At 50.4% G+C, this 27,027-nt stretch overlaps 1 protein-coding gene across 3 annotated transcripts in view; it reads left to right on the top strand.

The window, feature by feature from the left end:
- Positions 1 to 27,027, top strand: part of CDRT4 (CMT1A duplicated region transcript 4) — a 32,685-nt gene that overhangs the window by 5,286 nt on the left and 372 nt on the right. Inside the window, exons 2-4 of one of the 3 annotated variants that reach the window (XM_060647234.3) lie at positions 10,708 to 10,789; positions 23,671 to 23,748; positions 25,272 to 26,470. In XM_060647234.3, the coding sequence (XP_060503217.2) occupies positions 23,706 to 23,748; positions 25,272 to 25,729 (501 nt within the window). In that variant the 5' untranslated portion in view covers positions 10,708 to 10,789; positions 23,671 to 23,705 and the 3' untranslated portion in view covers positions 25,730 to 26,470. Of the gene's footprint in view, positions 1 to 3,438; positions 3,668 to 10,707; positions 10,790 to 23,670; positions 23,749 to 25,271; positions 26,471 to 27,027 lie in introns of all 3 variants that reach the window. The other 2 variants (XM_060647235.3, XM_060647233.3) reach the window with 2 other exon arrangements.

The raw sequence follows: 27,027 nt of genomic DNA, 5'->3' as shown, positions 1-27,027 counted from the left end.
ATCAAGGCACCCCAGTTTTTTCTTTCTTTCTTTCTTTCTTTCTTTCTTTCTTTCTTTCTTTCTCCTTCCTTCCTTCATTTCTTCTTCTTTCTTTCTTTCTTTCTTTCTTTCTTTCTTTCTCCTTCCTTCCTTCATTTCTTCTTCTTTCTTTCTTTCTTTCTCCTTCCTTCCTTCCTTCCTTCTTTCATTTTTCTTTCTTTCTTTCTTTCTTTCTTTCTTTCTTTCTTCTTCCTTCCTTCTTCTTCTTCTTTTCTTTCTTTCTTTCTTTCTTTCTTTCTTTCTTTCTTTCTCTTTCTTTCTTTCTTTCTTTCTTTCTTTCTTTCTTTCTTTCGTCTTTTTCTTATTGATTGTAGGGTTTAAAATTTTTTAAAATACATTCTGGGGCACCTGGGTGCCTCAGTCAGTTCAGTGTCTGAGTCTCTTCTGAACTCAGGTCTTCATCTCAGGGTCATGAGTTCAGCCCCACATTGGGCTCTGTGCTGAGCATGGAGACTACTTAAATTTTTAAAAAAAAATTTTTTAAATGCATTCTGTATACACACTCTTTTTGATTATATGGAGTACCACAGTCCATTTGGACGGATGCTTGTCTTTTCATGCTCTCAGTGGTATCTTCCAGTGAACAGAAATTTAACTTGAGGGGCGCTTGGGTGGCTCAGTCGGTTAAGAGGCCGACTTCGGCTCAGGTCATGATCTCGCGGTCCGTGAGTTCGAGCCCCACGTTGGGCTCTGTGTTGACAGCTCAGAGCCTGGAGCCTCTTTCAGATTCTGTGTCTCCCTCTCTCTGACCCTCCCCCATTCATGCTCTGTCTCTCTCTGTCTCAAAAATAAATAAACGTTAAAAAAAAAAAATAAGAAAAAAAAAAGAAAAAAGAAATTTAACTTGAGGGGCGCCTGGATGGTTTAGTCAGTTAAGCATCTGACTCTCGATCTCTGCTTCGGTTGTGATCTCACTGTTTGTGAGATCGAGGCTGGCGTTGGGCTCTGTGCTGACAGAGGGGAGTCTGCTTGAGATTCTCTCTCTTCCTCTCTGCCCCTCCCCTGCTTGCTCTCTCTCTCTCTCTCTCTCAAAATAAATAAACATTTAAAAAAAATGTTTAACAGTAGAAATCTTTTTCTACTCTGAGGGCATGGAGATATTTTCCTCTGTTATCTTCTAGAAGCTTTATTGTTTTACTTGCAACATTTAGAGGTACGACTCATCTGGACTTGATATTTTGGGTATTATGAGAAGGCAATTATTTTTCCATGTGGATCAAGTGATCTAGCGCCATTTAATGAAAATACCGTCCTTCACCCACTGCTCTGTGGAGCCATAAAGTGGATCTTTTCTGAGCTTTCTATTTTTTTTTAATGTTTATTTCTGAGAGAGAGAAAGAGAGAGAGAGAGAGAGAGAGAGAGAGAGAGAGAGAGGCAGAGCATGAGTGGGGGAGGGGCAGACAGAGGGAGACACAGAATCCGAAGCAGGCTCCAGGCTCCGAGGTGTCAGCCCAGAGCCCGACGCGGGGCTCGAACTCACGGACCGCGAGATCATGACCTGAGCCCAAGTCGGACGCCCAACCGACTGAGCCAACCAGGCGCAACCCCCCCCACCCCACCGCAGACTTTGATATCTTTGAAACAATTGTACAAAGTATCTTTTTAGACATTTTATGCTTATGGCTGATGTTTAGAAATGCGAATGATTTTGATATGCTGTGTTTACATCCAGCAACCTTCTAGGTTTCTTTGGGTTTCTACCTATGTAATCAGGTATGCTAGTTGAAAACTCTGGTTTTAGAATCTGATTTTGTTTTGACTTTTTTTTTTTTTTTTTTAACTAATCAATTTACGTAAAGTAGGCTCCATGCTCAATGTGGGACTTGAACTCACGACCCTGAGATCAAGAGTCCCTCGCTCTACCGACTGAGCCAGCCAGGCACCCCCTTGGTTTTCAATTCTAACCTCATCATTTACTAAACGTAGGACTTTGAGAACATTGCTTCATTTTTCTGAGTCTTGTACTTTTTCTACAGAGTGGTGATATTCTCTCATAGGCTTATAGTGAGGCATAACGAAACAAAGCACGCATCGTCTTGAGCCAGTGCTCACACACACTGGCACAATCCATTTGTGATTTGTTAATACATTCCTCGCCCTTGATTTCCCCTTTCCCGTTTAACTCCATAGCTCTCCAAATTCTGGCTTTTACCCTGTCGTTTGACAGAATTGCCCTCAAAGGTGTGTTCCTAGTGTCTACTTTCGTGGACTGCCCTGTTTCAAATGCTGGTTTCAAGTCCCATCTGTTCCCCTGGCTGACTATTAATTCGGGATTTCCCACAACCCCTTCATCCGGTTCGACGCTTTCCCGGAATGACTCCTAGAACTCAGGAGAATGCTTTACTAGGTTTACCAGTTTATTATAAAGGATACAAGTCAGGAACCGCCGCGTGAAAGAGATGGGGGTGGTTTCCGTGTCTTTTCCAGGCATGTCACCTTTCCAGTATGTTGATGTTTTCACAACCCTGGAAGTTGCCTGAACCCCATCACTTAGGAATTTTTATAGAGATTTCGTTAGGTAGCCATGATCGATTAGATCATTGGCCATTGGTGATTGAACTCAATTGCCAGCCCCTCTCCCTTTCATGGAGGTTGGGGGTGGGGCTGAAAGTTCGAACCCTCTACTTACCTGGTTGGTTCTTCTGGCCACCAAGCCGCCATCTTGAAGCTATCTAGGCTCCCCTACGTGTCATCTCATGAGTATACAAGAGGCAAATTCCAAAGGCTTCAGGAGCTTTGTGCCAGGCACAAGGGACAAAGATCATTTTTTAAAAAAAATTATACTACAGTCTTCTCGGCAGATACCTTCCCTTGGCTTCTTGAGACTACTCCCCCACTTTTCCTTCCTCTTGTCTGGGATCTCTGCCCAGTCTCCAAGTGGGCTTTTCTTTCCTCCCGTGCCTTAAGTCCTGATTTCTTTCCATGGTTCAGTTCTCATCCCTTTTCTCAACTTAACTTTTGACCTCATCTTTTATCAAATTTGTCTATCTGTAACCATGGCCGTTTTTCTTGGATACCAGGTTCATATGGACAGTGGTTCACCGGGCATGACCACCTGGCTTTTCTATAATGCCCCGAATGACACGAAGCAGGTTTCCCCAAGCCTGCTCTCCCTCTCTATTAATTCCATCCATCCCCTAACTCAGGGACCTGAGCATCACCTAGACCCATCTCACTCCTTCATCCCTACTGTTAGCTGTGGCCATGTTCTTTCCCTCATGTTTGTTTTCATTGCCATTGACTTGGTTCACTTTCCCACAACTTTTCCCCCCAGTTGGCAACACCAGCTTCACCTGGAACTTATTAGATTTGCACATTCTCGGGCTCCAGCCAAGATCTATTGAGCCAGAGACTCTGGTGCTGGTACCTGACAGTCTGTGTCTTACTGGGCTTTCTAGGTGATTCTGGTACCAGGGAAGTAGACTACTGGTCTTGCCCAACTCTCTACGTGGCAGGTCTGGCCCCAGAATGACGACTCACTGAAATGAAGTCAGTGCTGCCCCTGGATGTTATCCTGACCTTCCCAGGCTGGGTGAGACATCACTCCCGTCTCATGACACCTTGTGTCTCCTTTGGTTGTGACCCACCTCGTCCTGTAGTGGAACTGCAAATGGTGGCCCCGGAAAGGTAGGGATTCAGCCATATTCACCGTTCTCAGTAAGCGTTCATACAGTTTTGGGTCCTGAGATATATGTGGAAAAAGACAGACAAGTGCCTTTGTCCCATGGAACCGAAATTCTGAGAGGGCAGGCAGAAAAGAAATAGTAAACAAATTTAAGATAATTTCAGATGGTGGTAAGTGCTGTAATGAAAATGAAACAAGATAATGTGATGGAAGGGGGCTGAGGGCTAGTGTAGATAGAAAGCTAAGGAACGCCTTTCTTGGAAGGCGCCATTGAGTTAAGATCTAAATGATCAGAAGCCAGCTATGGGAAAATGTGTAGGGAAAACCATCGTAGGTGAAGGGATAGCTGGAATTTGGTGAGTTTGAGGGCAGAGAGAAGAGCGATGTGATTGGAGGGGGAGAGAGGAAGAGAGAGAGAGAGAGAGAGGCAGAGGCAAACTCCTAACTCCATGGTCAGAGTTTGTTGGGATTTCACTCCAAGGGCTGTGTGGAAACCCTCGGGGAGGGATGTGAGTACTGGTGTGTGTTTTGGGAAGACCACTCGGGCTGCTGTGTGTATAATATAAATCCTATGGAGACAGGAGTAGAAGCAGGGAGGCCAGTTTGGAGGCCACGTGAGTATTCCTAGTGGATACAGAAGCAACCCTGGGAACGTGTGTTTAATCACGTGGATCCTGGTGCCCACCTCCAAATCCTGAGCCCTCCACAAAAGGGGTGGCTTTGGGCAAGTGACTGAACCTCTCTGTGTCTCAATTTTACCCTCTGGAAGAGGGGATAAAGGACAGCACTTAACTCATAGGTTTGTGGGGAAGGCTCAGTGAGTTAATATAGAAAAGCATGGGCAGAGCTCTATGAGTTATTATCATTATTACTGGTGGTTGTTCTCCTTATAGCATGGAGGGAAAACAACGGGTTCAGGGTATTTCTACTGGCCGAATTGACATGACTTGAGGATGAACTGGATCTTAAGGATGAAGGGGAGAAACGACTCCCTGGGTTTTGGCAAAAGGTTTAACACAATGGGGAGGGGCAGGTCTTGTGTGTGTGTGTGTGTGTGTGTGTGTGTGTGCGTTGAACAGGGTTCTGAGGCACCCCTAAAACATCCAAGAATAGATGCTCGGCAGGAGGTTGGATGCATGAGTCTGGAGTCTAGGGGAGAGCTCAGGGAAGCCTGGAGACACACGTGTACGAGTCGTGGCGGAGTGATGGTGTCCCCACGGGAGAGCATGCAGACGGGGAAGAGAAGGACACCCATTAGGACAGAGCACTGGGCTCTCAATCCTCTCCTGGACGGCCAACAAGGATTCGCTGAGCCCCAAAGACAGCGGACCGAACAGCTGCCACGGAAAAGATCCCACCTGCTTCATGGCTCCTGAGCAGAGAAACGGCCCTTGCCTCTTCTTCACCATAAGGTTTTAGGACCCACCAGTGAAAGGGACCAAGCTGAGGTGGAAAAAGCGTTTCCGAAGCTGGACTCAAACATTTCCAATGGCACCACGGTGGGGCACCGCTGTTTTGAATCCGGGAGCATGTTAACGCACCATTTCTAAGACTTTCCCGCATCAGACCCGTAACCTTTGACACGAGTCTTTTCCCCGTTATCCATGGAGGTGCGGACGGATCAGATCAGTGGTTCTCAAACTTTCTCGCCCATCGGTGTTGGCTGCGGGCTGGCTAGAGGGCAGGTGGCCGAGTCCCGCCCCACAGTTTCTGATGCGGTTGGCCAGGGTGGGACCGGAGAAATTGCTGACAGGCCCCCACGCGATGCCATCACCGCTGGGGGCGCCGAGGTCCCTGGACCACCCTTGATAACCTCTGGTCCAGATTCCGTGCTCCCTGAAAGCAGTGATGGAATCTGTCTTGTTCACCTGGTTCGGTAGGAGGCACTCAATCCATGTTAAGTGAGGGAATTAAATGCCCCTTCTGTGGATCCCTCCGGGCTTAGGAATGGGGCGGTCAGGGTCAAAGACAGGCTGTCCCCTGATTTGCTGTTGCCCCTAAGCTCCCCAGCAGCCCCACCATCCTCATGGAAGCCTCAGAGTTTTGGGTGGCCAAGAGCCATCAAGAACTCTCTGCGTTGTTCCCCCTCGAACCATTCCCGGCCCGTAGGTCTCATCCCACACATTGATTGTCGGAAAACTTTTAACAACTTGGTTCATGCCCTCGTCTCCGTGGGTGGAGTTTAGGCAGAATTTGAGGCGGAGGGACACCGTGACACAAGTGATTTAATGTGTAACGTCTTTCTTGGATCCATTTAGGCGGCCCCTGGGTGAAGCCAGTCCTCCCTCTCCGCTCTCCAGGGCCAGGGGAGATGGGGTGGGGACCTGGCACAGGGCTTTGGAGGGATGGAATTAGTTAAGTCTCAGTCCAGGCGGGATGAACGCTGGTGGCCACATCCCACGGAGCTCACACGTCTTCTAGTTCGAGGCCCAGCACCCAGGCCGCGCACACAGAGCCTTCTTTCTTCGTCGAGGAAGAGTGCCCCTTTCACAGCCTGCCACAGGCAAGGGAAATGGAAAATCCCGGAGCATCCCGAGCCCCTCTCAATTTCCAAGGGCACTTCGCCTCTCCCAAGTTCAGGGACAGGACAGGGCGTTTGCATGTGGGCTGGGTCCTGTGGTGAAGCAGCAAGTTCTGTAGCTGGAGGGCTGCGGGCAGCACCGGCCGTGTCTGCCCGGGAGGGGAGAGGTCCCCGCGTGCCGACCGCCCAGCCTTGACCGTGTCGTAGTCAGAAAACAGCTCCGGAGCCCCTCCTGGCCCTCCTGGGCCACAGCCCCGAGCAGAGTAGCAGAAGCGATGGCTTTTCTGAGAAGCTGCTGATCTCAACCCTGCTGGCTGTACATTCCTGGATGATGAGGGAGGGATTCCAGTGTTTACTTTGAACAATGTTTTCCTGTGTCTGAACCGACTGGGTGTTAAATTCTTCCAGATTTCTGGCTCCGTGTTGCAAGTCCAATGGGACAGAAACAGGTTTACGGCAGTTGGCAGGGCAGCAGAAGCGGGGTCGGTCTGGGCACCTTCTGCGTCTAGAATTTCCACTCGGTGGATGGAAAAACTGTCAGTGCCAGCTCTGTGGGCTCGGCGCCTGGGAGGGGGGTTTGCTGTGGTCCCAGCTCGGAGCCTTGCACATTTCCCACCCGAGAGGGCAAAATTAGCTTGTCTTTTTTTTTTTTTTTGAAACACAGCAAGGAGGGAGAACAAGCTGAGTTTTGAAGGTCAGGCCTTGCAGTGTTTTCTCCGTTAGTATAAACCCAGAAGTTGTGCTCATAAGGAATTCATTTGGTGGGATATTGGGAAACCGGAGTGAATTCCGGTTCCTGGGGCCTGCGGTATGAGGAGGTTTCAGGGACACGCAGGAGCTCAGGGCTGGACGGGGGACGGGAGACCCGAATCCTTACTTTTACACAGGGGGAAACGGAGGCACGGAGACCCCCCCACCCTCCCCCCAGTGACATGAGGGTTAGGATGTTGAGTTGGAAGGAACTGTCCCCGACGGAGCTGGATGGATCTCTGCAGGGGTTGGGGGACTGTGGCAACTTGGAGCTATTGCTAATCCTTTTTGCCCAGGAGGATGACCACATAACCACGTGGGGCCACGGGAGGAGGCATTCTTCATTACGTGTTCATACATCAATGGCTTTAACGATAGAGAACTTCAGGAAACCAAGTTCAAAGATAAGGGCGCTCTTGACTTGCACCGCGCACACGAGCGGTGTCTCCATTCTCACGTTCTCAGATGTGTGTGATGCAGGGGGTGTCTCCCACGGGACCCCCCCCCCCCCCCCCCCAAGGACTTGCTCTCTGGAGAGTTCTCGGGGAAGCTCCAGCCTCTGGGCTGGTGCCTGTCAGCCTATTTGATTGGAGCAGCCCAAGTCCCAGGAGGGCATGGGGCGGAGGGTGGCCTGGACACTCACATCATTTAAAAAAAAATTGTTTTTTAATGTTTATTTTTGAGACAAGAGGGAGACAGAGCATGAGCAGGGGAGGGGCAGAGAGAGAGAGAGAGAGACTTCTGCTGTATCAAAATGGCCTCCTCAAAATTGGCTTTTAGAGGATGGCCTTAATTCTGTGGTGTTTTGTAGCCATAAATTCTTTACCGTACGCGCTCCCTTCTTCTAGCAGAAATTGCTTCTAGTAGAGATGGGAGTGGGATTGAGGCGGCGAAACCACTCCCACTGCTGGAAGGATAGGATGTTCTCTCCCATCTCCGTCTCTGGGGTTTCCTTAACATGACTGGGAAGGACCCTGTATCAGTTATCTCTTGCTGCGTAACAAAGTACCCCAAGACTCAGTGGCTTGAAACAAACATCTGTTATCTCGCAGATTCTGTGGGTCAAGAATCCAAGTGTGGCATGGCCGTGTGCCTCTGTGTCAAGGTCTCTTCATGAGGGTGCAGTCGTGGCTGAGGCTGGGGCTGTGGTCCCTTCTGGAGGCTTAACTAGGGGGCGGGGGAGGATCTACTTCCAAGCTCACCCACATGGCCATTGGCAAAATTAAGTTTCTCACAGGCTGTTGAACTAGGGGCCTCGCTTCCTTGTTTGTTGTTGACCACAAGTCTTCTCCAGAGAGCGGCTCACAACATGGCGGCCGGCTTCCCTCGGAACGAATGCCTGGGAGAACAAGAGGGAGAGGGAGCATGCTCAAGATGGAAGGCACAGTTTTTGGTAAACTAGTCTCACAAGCGACGTCACACCATTTTACCGCGTTGGGAGGGAGTCGCGTTGGTGGCTTATACTCAAAGTGAGGATGTGAATACCAGGAGGTGGGATCATTGGGGGCCATCTTGGAGGCTGCCTACCGCAGGCCTTTGGGCCGGGCTGCTTTTGAGTCTGTTCAACCTGTGGGCCGTGACACCTCAGCAGTTCTGATACGCCAATGGCTGTGAGGGGCAGAGGGAAAGGAACTCTGTGGTCCCCCCTACTTCTCCTCGGGGGTGGGTCCCTTCACTGGCATAGCCTTCGGAAGACCTCTCAGGGGCAAATGATTCTAAATTTCTAAACTAGGTACACTTACCCTCCACTCTCCCATCCCGTCCCACCTTCCTTCTAAGGGAAGAGCCCAAGGCAGCCCTCTCTCTGAGGTCTTTGTCACTTCTGAGTAAAGCTCCACGACAGGGCGGCTTTCCCCAGATTTCACCTGGTGCTCACCTTGGGCGCCAATGTTAGTCTGTATTCTTGTCACCGAAATGAGCCCTGGTCACAAACCAGAGAGTGAAAGCTCTGCCATTCGTTCAGGAGTTCATGGTCTTCAACACAAAAGCAGAATGTTATAAATATCTTCATGGGTCACGGAATACTCGCGTCTCAGGTAATCGGATCGTCCTTGCGTCCTCACATGAGGCAGGATGTTTCTCCTCCTGGATATGAGGAAACTGAGGTTCAGATAGATTAAGTAACTTGCTCGAGATTGGACAGAAAGAAATGAAGCTGGGGTTTCGAACCCGTTCTCCTGACTCCAGTTCTGTGCTCTGCCCTGCGTCCCTTTTAAAGTTGTTTGGAGCCCCGAGTCCCCAGATTCTTCCCAGTAGGAATCTGGCGAGACTTCTCGGCCCTGGTTTGCTCCTTAAGTCATTCTAGATCAGGGCTGCAGTGACCTGAGAAGAGAAATAGAAGCTGGGCTGTTGGGGCCTGGAAAGTGGGGTAGGGTGGGTGAGACGTGGGCTCGGCAGTAAGGCAGCAGTTGTGTTGGGGGCGAGGGGGTCCCCTGAGCCCAACCTCTGCCCTCTCAGTGCGCCAATCTCTTCCCCGATCTTCAAGTTATTGTCCCATTTTTGATGAGACACATTTGGCCCGTGTCTCCAGCCGGAAAGCCGGACCACCTTGTTTTGGCATTTGTGAGAGCTGTCACAGTCCTGCATTCGTGATGATGATAACGATCCGCCCCCCCTCCCCCCGCCACCAGCGGGTTCTTACCACGTGCCTGGGAAGCATCTTCCTATGATGCTTCGTGGGAATTATCGCATGACCAGCATCCTCGGGGCCATCCAAGGATAAGTTCTTGCTATTGCCTCAATTTTATAGATGGGTGCACAGGGATCAGGAAGTGAACCTGTCTTATTTCTGGTCACACAGCCAAGGAGCAGCCGGCCTGTCCTGAGCTCGTGTTCGTCGTTCCACACCGTGCTCTGCTGCAAACAATTGTCCGACATGCAGCCTCGCCTTTTTTAAGAGCTTTGGCCGATTCTCTCATCAGCTGCCCTCTTGAGATGTTGAAACACACAATGAGATCACAGGAACACAGCAAGAACAGCCAGGAGGGAGTTGGTTTTCCTGCAGGGATTGCACGAGGGTGCCTCTCGAAGGCCAGGCCTTCACCGGGCAGAGGACGTCCACGCAATGCCCTCCATGAGGGGCCTGTTCCCGGAGTTTCAAAGCATTCGATGCCGCCCTCCCGCGTGCCAAGGCCTCGTTGTTTCATTGGGCCTCTGACTCCACAAAAACTCCCTTTGTCAGAACTTCAAAATTTCCTGGCATGTTCCCCACACATATTTTCGATGTGGATGGCTGTGATGTTTCACTATGCATTTACTTGTGTCTATTTGTGCCTAGAAAGATTTGTTTGAAGCTAGCAGCTAAATATTTCTCCCCGATTTCTTTTTTCTTTAGGTTTATTTATTTTTGAGAGAGAGAGAGAGAGAGAGAGAGCGAGCGTGCTCACGCACAAGTGGGGGAAAGGCAGAGAGGGCGGGGGACCCAGGACCCGAAGCAGGCTCCAGGCTCTGTGCTGCGATGTGGGGCTCGAACCCACGAACGGTGAGATCATGACCTGACCTGAAGTCGGATGCTTCACCGACCGAGCCACCCAGGCGCCCCTATCTTTCTCCCCAATTTCAAGAGCCCCCCCCGCCCCGCCCCGCCGCCCCCCGCTTCTTCCTTGACCTCTGGGAGGTTGGCAATTGCTATTTTCTCTTTCAGCTGGAGGGAACAGTATTCTATATATTCACTTGTCTGCTTCCCCGCCCCCCCCAAACTATCCATGTTAGTTACACTATCTTATGTTTTACAAGTTGACTTCTCTCATTCCTTCCCCCCAACCCCTCCAGAAACCTAGTTAAATGAACTGCACCAGGGACTTGTAAGAGCTTCCAGATGGGAGAAGGGAGGACCAGAAGAGATCAGAACAAGGTAAGCAGGTGTGGCCTTAGGTCTTGACCGTGGTCTGTCCTCAAAGTAGGCGATGTGAGGGCCAGGAGTTGCTTGGAAGTCAAAGATCTTCCTTCGGAGCTTTAAGAAACACAATTTAGGAAGGGAGAGAGAGCGGTACCAGCTCGGTAGCATGCAGTGGGGATACGTGACCCTGACTGGTGAGGCGTGTGTGAGCCCACGCGCAGGGCTGGCCACCCGCCAAGGGAAGAGTCCCCGGAGCAGCCGTGGAAGGAGAGATAAAGGGACCTGTGGGGGGGAGGGGCGCGCATCTAATTTGTGATCATTGTGAGGGAGGAAAACGTCTCACATCCAGCAACTACGGATGGAAGATCCCCCAGGTGTGGCGTCCGATGTAGGCGACACCTGGCCGTGTCTGGGGGGCGGGAAGCAGCGGGGACAGGACACAAGCTGTGCCGGAAAGGGATACACAGGCAGGTTGGCAGGGAAAGCAGACTCGGGCCTGAGCTGGAATTCAGTGCATTGAGGCCCCGTGGACTTTTCCTGCTAGATAAGGTTTCACTTAGCCTCTGCGAGAAGCCCGAATCCTGGAGGTCACGGCTGCAAGGGATCCCATTGTTCTTTCTGGGCACTTCACGCGAAGTGTCTCATTTAACCTTCGTCAGAATCCTACAAGGGAGGCGAGTCATCCCCATTTTACAGATGGGAAAGACTTCAGGCTCAGAGAGAGAGGGGAAGTGATTTGCCCGCACTTAAAAACAGAGAGGGATGGTGCCAGGAACTGAACCCAGCTCTCGCCAGGAGCCGTTATCTGTGTGTCGTATTTATTAGGGCGATGCCCCGCTTTCCCCGATGAATCTTCTTATCTTTTTCCCCCAAGGTTTTTATTTATTTTGACAGAGACAGAGGGGGTGCAAGCAGGGGGAGGGCAGAGAGAGAGAGGGAGAATCCCAAGCAGGCCCCGCGCTGTCAGCACAGAGATTGGTTGAGATTTTCGAACTGGGCAGTGTGGTGCAGGGTGATGGCTTTCTCTGAGATGGAAAAGACCAGAGAGGAAGACTTCCGGGGGTAAGGTGGAGAGCTCTGTTTGGACCCTGAAAAGTTTGAGGTCTTATTAAGATATGCAAATCATGACAAAGATGGCCGCTGGATATATAAGTTTGGTCTTTGGGGATTGGCCACAAGATTTGGCAAACAGATGAGCTTTGAGGCAACAGAACTCAGCGAAGCCATCTTGGGGACATGCAGGGATTAAAAAAAAGAAGAAAGGAGCCCAGAAATCATCTGTGTGGGGACTGAAAAGGAGCGATGGCACCACGGGTCTGAGTGGCGTTAAGTCTGTTTGGAAGCCAAGTTGGAAGATGTTTCAGGAACACGAGGGGGGTCACCTGTTACCCATGACCGCTTTTGGAAGGTAATGAGGGAGAAGCTTGGGCTGCAGGGGAGAGGTGTTTTGTTGACAAGAGTCAAAAGGGAAGGGGGAGGGAAGGCAGCACGTATGTGTCATTCATGAGATGTTCAGAAACCACTGTTGACGATAAGGGTGACGGTACAAAGGGAAACCAGTGTTCCAGAAACTGAGGCTGTCGGTGGCTGAGGACAGAGGCTGGCAGCAACCAGGTGGGAAGGGGGTATGGTCTGATAGGATGAGCTTCAAAGGAGAGGGAGGAACATGGTCTGAGAATGGCGGTGGGGATTAAGGCGGATGAACACCCACCTCCGGGTCCAGAAACCTGCGGGTCACGAGGGGAGAAACAGCCCTCCATTGAGAGGAGAGAGGGTCTATCCTTTGGTGGTGATTTGACAAAGCATTCTTGGCAGGAAGTCCCAGGGATGTATAGGGGTGGGGGCTTCTCCAAATTTCGGGTTCTGATCCTCAGCTTTTCGGGTTTTGAACACAATTTTATCCATTTCCTCAAGGCTCCAAATAAATCCCACACCTTTTGCTCCCTGGCAGTTCTCTTCCCGTAATGTGGTGGATGCCATTTGTAATAGGGTCATTTTTTTCCTTCTTCTAAGAGCACAGGGGAAGGGTAGGGTCTCTCCTTGGGAGGAGTTAGGAAAGGCTTCTCTGAATGGTTGAGCTGTGCTCTCGGTTTTGGGGGACATGCAGCCCATTAGAAGTGGGAAGTGAGGAGAAGGACTCAGGACATGCCCATGAGAAGGACCCACGCTCAGGGCTCGAGTGCGCAGGGGGACAGTCATGGTGACAAGAGCCCAGATTGGAAGGCGTTTCTGGGACTAGATTGTGGGGGGGGGGGGTGCATTTTGACTCTAGGAAATAGGTAGCAAATACGTTTTGAACAGAAGCGTGACCTTCCCGAGACCGGGACCTTCTCGGTTTTTCTCTGATTAGAATGTCATGCCTGGCGTAGTGCTCGAACAAGCACTCAGTAAATATTTGTTGAATGGATGAATGGATGTATTGATCAATGATGCCTCTTGCAGCCGCCGAACGGAGGATGAGCCGGAGGGAAAGAGAATAGAGGTAGCAGGACGTATTTGGAGAACAGAGCCTGAATTTGGGGTGTGAGAGGGAAGGAGGAGTTGAGTTTCTACTTTGAGGGCACGCGATTTGACAGCTTCTTGATGGCTCAGGGACCTTATCGAGAGCATGTACGGTTTCTGCTGGGAGTGATAATGCCCGGGATGGCCTCGTTACAGCCGGGGGCTGGAGTGGGGAGTTGGAACCGGTGACCCCTTCACTAAATGGCTCATGCCCGTTGTGCTTTTCTAGAAAACCGGTTGGCTTTTTGAGGTTCTTTGGTTCCTTCAGCTGTCACCCAGGGTCCTGACAATTGGCTGGAGTAGTTTGTCCCTCCTCATTTGGAGGTGGGGTGACATTCGTTGAGAGGCTTTCACTTGAGTCCTACGCCTTGAACTCTAGGCCCCGGACTCTAGGCCCCGGACCTTGAAAGTTTAGAGCACTTGTCATTGATCTCACTGCTATCTCCTTGCTAGCACACGTAGTCTTTTTTAATTTAAAAAAATGTTTATTTATTTTGAGAGAGGGAGAGAGCGAAAACACATGCCTGCGAGTGGGGGAGGAGCAGGGAGAGAAGGAGAGGGAGAATCCCCAGCCGGTTCCTTGCTGTCAGTGCAGAGCCCAATGCGGGGCTTGACCCCTCAAATTGTGAGATCACGACCTGAGCCTAAATCAAGAACTGGGCCCTCAACCGACTGAGCCACCCAGGCACCCCTAGTTCTCCGCTTTAAAGGACAGTGTCATCACTTATAGTGGCTAAAATTGGAAACATCTTAAAATCCCCAAATGCAGGCATGATTTTTTAAATGTTTATTTATTTTTGAGGGAGAGTGAGTATGAGAGAGGGGGCGGGGCAGAGAGAGAGGGGGACGCGGACTCTGAAGCTGGCTCCAGGCTCTGAGCGGTCAGCGCAGGGCCCGATGTGGGTCTCGAACCCACAAGCCATGAGAGACCACAAACCTGGGCTGAAGCTGGGTGCTCAACCGACTGAGCCGCCCAGGCGCCCCAGATTCTGATGGGTTGTTAGGCGGCCTCTAACATAACTATGAGGAATCTCTAAGAACATGAGAAAATACAATCGGATGTTTGGGCAAAAATGATGGGCTCAGAAGGATACGGACATTTTGCGGCCACAATCACATAAGCCAGGAAGGAGAGCACGACGATAAATGTTGTGTGATGGTGATGGGATTATGAGGTTCAAAAAAGAACCCTTTCCAAACTTTCTATAATGCGGATACGCAATTTCTGTTACGAGACCACATGGGAATAAATACAGCAAAATGCCACCGGCCGTCATCGACATGACTCATGCCTAGAATTGCTTTTCTAGGAAGGCTGATGATTTTTGTTCTGGTTCCTCCCCACAATCTGCTAGCGCAGGAGGGGGCTGGCCACGGTGCGGGAAGGAATTTGGGACTCTGCTAATCGGATAGAGCTGTCTTGGCCCGGCGGCGGAATTAACCTCCTTCACCCCACCGGCCACAGCTCCCCCCAGACGTTTGAGAGCTTTGCTTTCATCGTGGTCGGGAGTTCTCTGTGACCCAAGAGTTGGGTGCGGGATGGATGGATTTGTTTACCTTCTGGTGGGAACGGGGATAACTGTGTCCTCTTGAGGACACGCAGGCGATAGGCTGACAGAATAACTGAATCTTACGGAAGGCAGCTACCTTCGTGCTTTGCTTTGAGGCCACGCCTCAAATACAAGTCCCCTTCTTCAAGACAAACGCTGGCCTGGATTCCTAGTGCGTTGAGCATTTTAAAAGGGGGTGGCCTGGCCCATTGATTGAGGCCAGTCCTGGGAAATCCCTGCCTGTTTCCACTATGAGTTCGCTGGGTTCACAATGACCCCATTGTTCCGGGGAAGCGGGACTTCCTTCTTCTGATTGATTGAACATTGTGGGGCCACACATTGTCATAGTCCCGCTGCTCGCGAGCCGGCGGTCTGGCAGAGAGAGGGTCTCCGAGCACAAAATGCTGAGAGCCTTCCTTATCTGGTTTCCTGAATGTGAAGTTATAAGACTGTTTCTCGCTGCCTATTTTTCCACATCTCTCCCACCTGTCTAGCCTATCCATTTACAAGTGTCCCCCAAACGTCCACGGAAGGGAAAGGTTGAAAAGCTCTCTCCTCTGATGTTGCCTGTTTGGTTTGTTCTGGAAGTTTCGTTTTGAAATTTGGAACTTGATCTCCAGACAATAGGATCCCACGTGCTTTGTGCCTAATGGGCCTTCATGTGACATCATCTTAAAAGGGAATTTTAATATTTATGGTTGGCTATTCCTTGGGTAAATATGAAATTCAAATCCGTAGTTCTACCGGAACGACGTCACAACGCCCAACGCCCAACGCTTCTTTCGGTAGTGAATTTGTAAAGCGGTCGTTTAGCCAGCTCAACACTGTAGTTCGTATGCAGAAGACGTACCGTTTGGAAACAGGCTTTAAGATTTGCATACTGGGGGCGCCTGGGTGGCTCAGTCGGTTAAGCGCCCGACTCCGGCTGAGGACGTGATCTCACGGTTCGTGGGTTCGAGCCCCGCGTCGGGCTCTGTGCTGATGGCTCAGAGCCCGGAGCCTACTTCTCATTCTGTGTCTCCCTCTCTATCGGCCCCTTCCCGGCTCACGCTGTCTCTCAAAAACAAATAAATGTAAAAAAAAAAAAAAAAAGATTTGACTACTGGAAGAAGAATGTGGGCCCTGATCACATCAATCAACATTTGAAAACACTGGAGGCTGGCATTTGAACCATGCCCATGATTTCCCTTGTCTTTCAAGACTCACCATAAACCTCTTCTCTTCTTGAATCTTGCTCCTTGAACTCCCTCCCCACCCGGCTGAGTTAGGAAGCTTGTGCTCTGTCTACTTCAAGGGGCTGTGAGTTCCTTGAACCAAGGCTGTGCCTTGTTCTGTTTTGTGTCTCCAGTACCCAGCACAATACTCGGTACACGGAGCTGCTCAGTAATCATCTGCAGAGCGGCTGCCGTGCCTTGAGTTGGCCTGTGTACAGGGAACTTCTCTGCTTTATCTTTCTTGACATAAAGACAACGTGGATTATTCTTGTTTGATTCGTTATTGGCCTTGGCAGAAAACAAATCTGCCTTGCGAGCCTTTGACATTGAGAAGGGTGGATCCCAAAGCAAGAGGTGAATGTGGAGAATCGGCCAGATGTTTGGGGTAAGCACAGAACTAACTCACAGGCATTACAAGTCTCGTGTTTGGAACTCAATGTTGAAGGCATGTGTGAGTGAATGAATGGATAGTCTATGGCCGTAGGTACTTGAACTTTGTTGCCACTCTGCGTCTCTCAAGGCACACACGTGACTATAGGTAGCGTACAGAAGCGTTTTCGAGAAGCAGTGTACCCCCTCCCACCCACCATAAACGATGAATCAGGAATGCCAGGTCTGTGTTAGAAGATGGGCATTTCTTTTCTTTTCTTTTCTATTCTTTTCTTTTCTTCTTTTTTTTAATTTTTAAAAAATGTTTATTTATTTTTGAAGGAGAGAGAGAGAGAGAGAGAGTGAGCAGGGGAGGGGCAGAGAAAGAGAGGGAGAGAGAGAATCCGAAGCAGGCGCCAGGCTCGGGGCCGTCGGCACAGAGCCCAACGCGGGGCTCGAACTCACGGACCGCGAGATCACGACCTGAGCCGAAGTCGGACATAGCTAACAACTATGCCATCCACTGTGTGCAACTTAATAGGGTATAGTAATAGGCTCATTTCCCCTCTCTTTAGAGCGGAGTGTGTGTGTTTGGGGAGGGGCAGGGATGGGGGGGGGAAGGCGGCCAGCATATCGTTGCATAAGGAGATGGGGAGACCAGCTTGCTTCTCCCCACCCTCGCTCTCCTCTGGCTTAACGGTTCTGGGATTCCCCACACTCCCGGCCTCAGTGTTTCTAAAGACACATCAAACCCGTATGTTGTAGGTGCCCCCCTGGAGCCCATCAGGGAGAGGTGAGGCTATGGCAAGAGTTCCCGTAGCGTCCACAGGGAGGCAGGGTAGAGAGGTGGAGAGAGTCATGAGGAGGCAGGGCTCCTGGGAAGCTCGTTGGGTGTGCACCGTATTTCCCTGGAACACAGGGGGTCAGAGCATGCACTTGGCCTATAAGGTGGGGGGGGGGGGGGTGGTGTTCTCTGTGTCTCCCGGGAGGGCCACTTGGGACGGACATCAGTGCGTCAGCCACGCACTGCGCCGGGAACATTTCTGCTGATCTTAGAGGTAAACCTTCCAAGATGCTAACAGCCTAAGTGGCAGCTTCCTCTTCAGCCAAAAGAAATGAAGAGTAGCCAGAAGGCAGAAAAGGAAACAGAGGGCAGGGGTGGATAGGCAAGGTCCGGGGGGATAACGCGCAGAGGTGAAACAAAACTCTGCATCCGCTTCCCGTTTGGGAAATTGTTCTCCTTCTGGGGCCAGACCAGACTCTGGGGTGTGGGGAGACAAGACGCCTGCAGACTGGAGCAGGGGAGAGAGGAAAGGGGCTGAACAAAGGAAAACAGGGCTAGTTCCCAACGCAGCGCAAGGCTCTCCCGTTGGCCTGTTCCTCTCCGTATGGACGCTTTTGGGGGACCAAGCCTCTGAGGCCGATTTCAGAGGAAGTGAGTCATTGAAGACCCGGCTGTCCCTTGAGCAAGTTCACCCTTCCATTCTCTTATGTTATCACCGTCTATGGTGCTCCGGGTTCCAAAAGAAGGCTGGGGAAGGACGTTGCTTTGGAATCCACACCCATGTTCTCCTGGTAACTAGTTCCAGGACATGCTCTACCCAATGGATGGATGGATCCTTCCCTGGTCAGATGAGGTTAGGGGGTACTGCCTAACAATTCCCCCTTTTGGAGGGTGACAGAGCGAGGCAACATATTGAGAGGCTCTGAGAAGTGCTGTACTAAAGGCGTTTGTGTAACAGCTCATTTTCCAAACTTCCCTGGCCGAGGGCAGGCTTGCTGTATTTATATTGCATAACAACATAGACCGCGTGAATGGTATCCCCTGGATTAAATAATCTATGTGGGTTTACAGGGTGACCCTTGGCACGGACCTCCCCTGTCCCCTTTTTATTTTTTTTTTTTTTATTTATTTTTTTTTTTTTAACGTTTATTTATTTTTGAGACAGAGAGAGAGACACAGCATGAACGGGGGAGGGGCAGAGAGAGAGGGAGACACAGAATCAGAAGCAAGCTCCAGCCTCTGAGCCATCAGCCCAGAGCCCGACGCGGGGCTCGAACTCGCGGACCGCGAGATCGTGACCTGAGCTGAAGTCGGACGCTTAACCGACTGAGCCACCCAGGCGCCCCAGCCCTGTCCCCTTTTTAAAAGAAAAAAAATATTTTTAATGTTTATTTCTGAGGGAGAGAAAGACAGAGCGAGAGCAGGGGAGGGGCAGAGAGAGAGGGAGACACAGAATCCGAGGCGGGCTCCAGGCTCCGAGCTGTCAGCGCAGAGCCCGACTTGGGGCTTGAACTCACAGACCGTGAGATCAGGACCCGAGCTGAGGTCGGACGCTCAACCGACTGAGCCACCCAGGCGCCCCGTTTCCCCCCTCTTTTAAGAAAGTAACATCAGTTAACATCTTGAGAGATTCTTGCTTTCTGTGGGACACGGTTTAGGAAACACTGGATTACGATAATGTTTTGATCATCATGAGTGTGCGAATGGCTTCGCCTCCACAGCATTAGCGGGCTAGAAAGTCTGAGCGGAGTTGACTGGTATCAATGCGCGTATCTCTCAGTCCTGCCTGGAATCCACAAAATCCCTTTGGAAGATGGTTTCCTGAGATAAGGATGCGGCTTGTGGCCGCAGACAGAGGGTGAGATTAGTTTTGTGTGAGATTACCACCCGCAGCCACAGTTTTCTTAGCTCAGTACTTTAAGGCTCTGGCTGTCCTTTGATCGAAGTAAATTCTCGTATTGGCAGGTGGTAATGGAAATGTACTAGGGTCCTTTTAAATGTTTAAAGGCCACTGACATTCGGTACTATATATATATGGATCCATATCTATTCATGAATGCATCAATGAAAATATGTCTTAAAACAACGAAAGGGCTGAATGATGCCCCTGATCTGTTTCCTAATAAGGCTAAGTTTCCTAAGTGGCTAATACCCTCTAAATCTTCAGTGTTTTTTTGACTTGGTCTCTAAAAATGGTGGTTCCCAAACCTTGCAGTACATTAGAACCAAGCTTTTGAATTCTCATGGTTGTATTGCGTCTCATTCCGACTAAATCACAATGCTGCCAGGCATAGGACTTTTTTTTTTTTTTTTAAATGTTTATTTCTCTTTGAGAGAGAAAGACAGAGCCTGAGCGGGGAAGGGGCAGAGAGAGAGAGAGAGGGAGGCACAGAATCTGAAACCGGCTCCAGGCTCTGAGCTGTCAGCAGAGAGAGCCTGACGCGGGGCTCGAACTCGGAAACGGCGAGATCGTGACCTGAGCTGAAGTCGGTCGCCCAACCGACTGAGCCACCCAGGTGCCTCCTGGCATATGAATTGGTAAAAGATCCCCGGTAATTCCGATGGGCAGCAAAGGTGGAGGACTGATGACTTGGAAACCCTTTAAGCTGCAGACAGCTTATTATAACATCCATACCTCCGTAAGAGAAATAGGACAGGAATTCACATTCATCTCCTAAGTTGAGATAATGGAGGTCCTAAGACCATGTCAAGGAACGTGACCAAGGTCACAGATTTGTGTCTGATTCCAGGCAAGTGTCTGGAGGCCCTTCAGGCAAGGCTGGCCGAGGCCAGCATATCGGGCAAGATTCTGGAAATGGTAGGACAAGAGATTGGGTTCGGGTGGGAGGAGATGGGCTTGGAAACCCAGTGGACTGAACACAGGCCTTTGTGCCTAGAGGAGAAACAAGAAAAGCACTTCAATGTTATGCCTCCTGCCCCTCCCATCAATGCTGTTTCTGTCTGTAGCCTGCTGGTTTGCATTTCGTTTATAGGGAGACAAAATGGAACCTTTGTGCCGGAGTCGAAGGAGATTGTAAAAGCCCACAGCTTGTCTTCAGACTTAATGTCAACTATGTGTGTCTTTTATTTTCAGACAAACAAGTCCTCACCATGAGTTCTGAGGCCGTCTCAAACACTCCCTGCCTTGGGCTTGTAGCGTCCTGGTTCTTGCATCAACAAGTATGACAAAAACCCACCATTCTGGAGAACCTGTGTGTCAGCCACGGTGGGCTGCCCTTGGGGTCCGGGGACATAGGGCGGGAGGGCTTGAGCAAGGTGTTGGGCGAAACGAATGCACGCTGGTGTCGACACGAGCGATTCCCTGAGAACCGAGCTTCTTTGAGGCCTCGGGGGTTTCTTCACTAGAAACACAGAACCGAGGATGGAAGGCATTCTCCGCAAGTCCCCGGATATCGCGAACTCACGACATCTCCCTAATGTTTCCCAAACGTGTCCCATTTCTCAAAACGTTTCAATCTGGCACGATTGATTAACCCTAGCGTACGTATGGGGCGGGGTACAAACACATTTCTAACAGTTCTGTAGACAAGGGGATAAGTCAAGAAATCTCTTTCCTTGGAGGGGAACAGGCATGGGCCGGGTGATCGCTGGGGCGGCACCCTCTACATTACTGGGGACTTGGGATGGGTGACCCACAGTTCTGAGATCCATGGTGGGTCTTAGAAGGACAGATGAGTTGCTCCAACTCTCTTGTTTTTTGTCATTTATTATTACACAAAGCTTTAGGTTAGAGGTCTATGTGAACGAGTTGTTTCTTCTGTGACCTCAGAAAAACGATACTGTGACTTCTCCTAACAATGTGTCGTCATGGGGATGCCTGGGTGGCTCAGTCGTTTGAGTCCGACTCTTGATTTCGGCTCAGGTCATGATCTCATGGTTGTGAGATCGAGCGCTGTGTCGGGCTCTGCACGGACAGCATGGAGCCTGCTTGGGATTCTCTGTCTCTCTCTCTCTCTTCCCCTCCCCCCACCCCCCTCAATAAATAAATAAATAAATGTGTACAGATGCATATACGATTAAATGTCACTTATTCTTAGGTAGTTTTCACTTTTCTTGTTGCTATGGGGAATACAGTTTCATATTTTGAGCTTTGTATATGAAGGGAAGCGATTTTTAATTTCTGTAATAAAAAATACTTTATTCTCTTGGTTTTTAAAAAGTTGTATCATCTACAAACGATGGTAACTGTCTTTTCTTACAGGTAGGCATGCTTCTAATTTCTTTTTCAGGCGTTAGGCTAACAACTACCACTTTTCTTTCTTTATTTATTTATTACGTTTTTTTAAATTTATTTTTGAGAGACAGAACACAAGTCGGGGAGAGGCAGAGAGAGAGAGGGAGACGCAAAATCCAAAGCAGGCTCCAGGCTGTCCTCACAGAGCCCGACGCGGGGCTCGAACTCCCGAACCGCGAGATCATGACCTGAGCCAAAGTCGGACGCTTCACCGACTGAGCCACTCGGGCACCCCAACAGCTACGACTTCTAGAACAATGTTAAACAAAAGCGACACATGGGACAACATAAGAATGCCCTGTACTGTGAAATGTGGTATTGGCTATTGGGCAGATTTTTGACAATCGTATCGAGAAAACATTGCTCTTGTAGTAAGAGTATTTTTAAACATCAATAGTGACTATTGAAAGGATGTGGCTTTTAAAACACATTAATGGGGGCATCTGGGTGGCTCAGTGGGTTGAGCATCCGACTCTTGATTTTGGTCATGATCTCAGTTTGTGAGACTGAGCCCTGAGTCGAACTCTGCACTGATCGCAGGGCACCTGCTTGGGATCCTCTCCCTCCCTCTCTCTCTCTGCCCCTCCTCTGCCCTCTACCTCTCTCTCAAAATAAGTAAGACAAACTTAAAGAATGTGTTGTCATGAAAGATCGCCACTAAGACAGAACAGTGGGGCCTCTGTAAAGCCTGGATCTGAGCCGATTTGACAGAAAGTAGCTTTTTTTTTTTTTTTTTTTAGAGTATGAATAAATGTCTAGAATGCGATCCTTTGTTAGGTGTGTAATAATAAAATGCTGACATTGGGAATAACTTACTTTAGAACTATAGTGGGATTTAAGGTTGCCCCCATCAATAACGCATTTACTTGCATACCACAATGGTTCCTTGGCTAGGAGAATAAAGGGGGCGGAAAACCTGGAGATTTGCTTCTCTCGGGGGAGCGTTTCACACACAGCAGGGCAGCCCCTACAGATGTTGCAGCTGAAAGAAAGATATAGAACCATTAGCCCGTCTAAAGCAGCTCTACTCAGTGTGTGGTCCTCAGACCAGCACTGTCCCCTGGGATCTTCTTGGCAAATGCAAATTCTCGGGTCCCCAAAGCAGACCTACTGAACCAGAATCATAGGGTGCCCCCCCACCCCCGCACCCCGACGCTGTGTTTTAACAATCTCTCCCGGCAGTGTCAGCCTTCACTGAGGTTTGAGAAGCCCTGCTCTAGGCTGATGGTTCCCATAGTGTGGTCGCCTGACCGCTGGCACGAGCATCACCCGAAAGCTTGTTCAAAAGCCTCTGAGACTTTTCCCACAGCAGAAATGCTCCATGGCGTTTCAGACGTTCAAGTTCAGATGTTCAAGGACCCCAGAGATGCACAGCCCTGAGTGTACCAGATAACGAATTCTTGGATAAAAATTCTCCGATGCGCGTGTTTCCAGTCTTAGCACTAACTAGAAGGGAACTACCAAGCTCTCCCGGACCTGTTTCCTGTCACTAGGTAGTTAACGATAAAACCTTACAAACCGTCCGCATCTCCCGCCCCGCCTCTGGTTTAGGACGCTGGTTGTCGAATCTGGAGCTCCGGTCGGGAGTGCTCAACACTGCGTTCTTTTCTTTTCTTTTTAAAAAAAATGTTAACATTTACTTTGGAGACAGCGACAGACTGTGAGCGGAGGAGGGGCAGAGGGAGGGGGAGACACGGAATCCGAAGCAGGCTCCGGGCTCCGAGCTGTCAGCACAGAGCCCGACGCGGGGCTCGAACTCACGAATCGTGAGATCGTGGCCTGAGCCGAAGTCGGACGCTCCACCGACTGAGCCACCCAGGTGCCCCTCAACACTTGTGTCCCAACCAGCCCTTCATACAGAGGCAGCCGTCCTCCAGTTCGAGAACCACTAGACCACAGGTCCCATCAAACTACCCACACGCGTGGCCTCATAGAGCACTGAGACTTCTCTATTTCAGCCTGTACTTGGGGCACCTGCGTCTTGACTCTGGGCTGTAGCCCGTGTCTGCCCCTCCCTCTCCTCTGTGCTGGCTGAGAAGTGTAGCCAGGAGGTGGAAATTCGGCCCAGTAACAGCACAATGGGACCCTGGTAGCAAAGATGATGTCTACTGGGACTTCCCGAGCTGAGCTCCCCTGCCCTCTCCCCTGCTCCACGGGAGACCTGTCCTCTTCTTGAAGATCACCCTGTGGTAACCCTGGCTAACAAGTGTGTTTTCCCGAAGGTATCTGGGCCTTGAATGTGAAGAAGAACTCTTTAATGATGGAGATGATTGAAGCAAGAAAGGCAAAGAGACACAAAGGTAGGGCTTGGGGCTTAGCAACGGGAGCTCCTGCTGCAGGGCTGGTCGAAGCTTCCAGACCTGGGGAGGGAAGGCAAAGGGGTGGGGCTCCGGGTGGCGGCTCCTGTTATATGCGTAGAAGAGTATAGCCACGGAGGACTGTGGTTCATCATGACCTTCGCCTCTGCCAGAGACAAGCAAACGCCTCGGCCCGCAAGCTCGTTGCATTCTTTTTTTTTTTTTTTTTTTTTTTTTCGTTGCATTCTTTAATAAAAATATTTTATTTTGAAGCAATCTCCGTACCCCCACACGGAGCGCAAACTCATGACCTCGAGCCCAAGGGTAGCCTGCTCTACTGACTGAGCCAGCCAGGTGGCCCGAGACCTTTGCATTTTGCGTTTGCTTTGAGGGCACAGAAATGAGCCGTCGAGTCTATACTTGGAAGCTTGGGTGTGCGTGTTTTGTTTTGTTTTGTTTTGTTTTTGGCGAAAGGTGATGTTGCATGTCTTGCCTTCCTTGGGCCGAATAATACACAGTTCTTGCAGGGGAATGAAACCTTCCACAATCCGTTCTTTATTGACAGAGCTGCTCCTAAACGAGCTCCAGCTCAGGAAACGTCCGCCAGGCAGCCTGGGAATAACTGTCGAATCTGCATTTTCTCTGGTTATCCCCACGGCTAGTGTTTGATTTTTGTTTTTTTGTTTTTTTTTTTCACTGAATTTAGGTTGGACACGGCGAGACCAACCTTTTAACTTCCTTGCCTTCCCCAACCCCCAAAGGAACGGGCTGTTTGGTACACTAATGAACAGACTTTCTAGTAAAGCCTCCCTAACCCCAAATGCTCAGAACCTCTGGCCAGCGAAAAGCTTGAGGATTTTTGATCCCCTTAGATTTGAGTTCAACGCCCCCCATTTGCCAGTTGTGCAAGCTAATCCGCTTCAGTAAAAGCTTTACATAACCTATTTCTTGTAACCCGCAAGAAGGCTCTATGAGATCAAATCTTGCTCTGCCCACGATTTGACCCAGGAGGCAGCTACGGTTTAGAAGGGCTACTGGGCTTGCTCGAGGTTCGCGGTGATCTCGCAGGTAGAGAAGGAGTTTGGACTCAATCGGTCTAATTGCAGAGCCCGTGTGTCTCAGGGCTGAACTATCGCGCGAACCTGTTCCAAGCCCTTCAAACGTATCATTAGCTAATCCTTACAATTGCCTTCCGGTAACCAATTTTATCGGTGAAAAAAACATTAGACGGTCAGAGCGCGCACAATTTGACGTTCTGCGAAGGTCTGAGGCTGAGCCTGCCAGCCTCCCAAGGTCCCCGCCTTTTACCACCACGCTGTTCTTCAGCTGGTAGACACTCTGGAATGTCACTCTGTCTCCCATCTTTGGATTCGCTCTTATCCCCGCTGAATACAAGGGGTGTAAGGGCCGTTAGGCATGATGGGGGAAACGTTCAAAACGTGGTTCCAAGACCCTCTGATTCGTTGAAGAACTGGTCTGTGGTACCCGAGTGCCTCTAAATCACCCGTGTTTCTCTTTGCTGGTAGAACTCACAGAGAACATCGGGCTTCCCCTGAGTCTGCTTGAAAAGCACAGCCCGTGGCCAGCCTATGTCACCTACACGTCCCCGATGGTGGAAAAACTCATTGAGAAGAGCAAAGCCAGGGACCTGGGTTCTATGCAAGCACTTGAAGAAAGCCAGCGGGCCTCAAGGCAGAGCCAACCTTCCGGCATCGCGCAGCTGAAAAGGAGAAAGTCATCTAAGTCCTCCGGAGACACGCTGTCCAAGGACAGGAGGTCAGAGACCATGTTATCGGTATGGAGCACGTGTTCGGTGACGAGCCTGGGGCCTGCCGTCATGCCCGAACCGATACGCTTTCATACGGAGTCCAGAGAAAACCCCACTGCAAACTATAACAAGATCATCTTCTCTCGAAAACCTATGATGAGGATCTTTCCATACAGCTCACTTCTAGCCAACAAGGAGACACATTCGAATATTTAGCAGGGAATCCCTGCAACCACCCACCCCCCCTCCCTTCCCAAGACGGTGCAGCAACGAAGCTCCATTTGTCACCAGTTTTGCTACGTCCTCTGAATGTGAACTTGCCCCTGCTTGTGCAGAGGTTGGCTGGAGACAAACCAGATCAGAATGTGGGCCGTGGGTGGGGGGTGGGGGGTGGGGGAACCCTCTCCAGCGTCACCATCTGGTAGGGATGGGAAGTGCCATGTTCTAGTTCCTGCCGTAGATGCTTAGAACCTAACTGAGGGTGAATCAGTCCTGGTCTAGGCAGGAGACAGAAATCACCCCGGTTGTGATGCCAGCGATAATGCAATGTAGAAAATTACTAACCAGGTGGCTGGAAAAGGCAGGGGGGAGGCCACACAGGTATTAGGGGCGGTAGCACCTGTAGGAAGCAGTTTTCACAAGGCTGCACGAGGGAAGATATCGGACTTGTTAAAGTTAGGCACTTGGGGAAGGGGTATGCGTGCTGGACCTCAGATTTCTGAGATGCGGGGGACAGGGGTGCTCCTCAGCAGGTTCTCGGGGTCTCTGAGCTCGGAGAAAAGTTCCTGCGGGGCCGGTACCTCTGAATCTGACGAGGAGAAGGTCTCTGGCTGAGGCGGGCTCCGTGGTTGCTGAGAAAACCAAAACGCCGGAGTCCAATGCTTCTGGAAGGGATTGACCCTGCCTGAGTGAACAACAAGCACTGCGAGTGGAAACAGGGACAGGAAGCCAATAGAGGTAAACGGGAAGAAGACCTGGAGAGAGCTTCTCCCTCCTTTTCCAGCTTCGTGCCCCCTCTCCCCAGTCCCCCCGATGGGCAGAGCCTATCAGAGAAGAGAGCAGGCGTGCGGTCTGCAGAATCCCAACCCCAGCCTCTCCTAGCAAAGTATAAAAGGACAGACTTGAGGCCAAGAGAATGTTAGGCTTCAAAACTAACATGGCGGGGTTCTGAGTGATTCCACCTTGCTGCACCTGGCCCCCGAACTTGGCATTGGGATTGTTTTCCTCGGAGGGTTTACAAAGTAGCCGTGGGGACGTGAGTGTCCCCTGTTGAACCATGGAAGAGTTTTCTCTCCCGTATTTCTCCAAGGCTTGCCTTGTGGAGCCGAGCTGGCAGGGGAGAAATTCCTGGCCGGACCTTCAGCTGTCATTTGTCAGACCACACTTAAAATTGGCCCCCCCCCCCTCACCCCCCGTGCTTTGAGCAGTTCCCAAGAGGCCCCAGGGCAACTGATGTTAAACTGAGTCTCGAGGCAGTCAGGCCTTGTCTTTAGATTCAAGGGGGATCTTGTCAA

Source organism: Panthera onca, chromosome E1, assembly GCF_046562875.1.
Source record: "Panthera onca isolate mPanOnc1 chromosome E1, mPanOnc1 haplotype 2, whole genome shotgun sequence".
NCBI classification, from domain to species: Eukaryota; Metazoa; Chordata; class Mammalia; order Carnivora; family Felidae; genus Panthera; species Panthera onca.
Note: the sequence above shows the minus strand (reverse complement) of the source record. Positions and strands in the feature narration are given on the sequence as shown.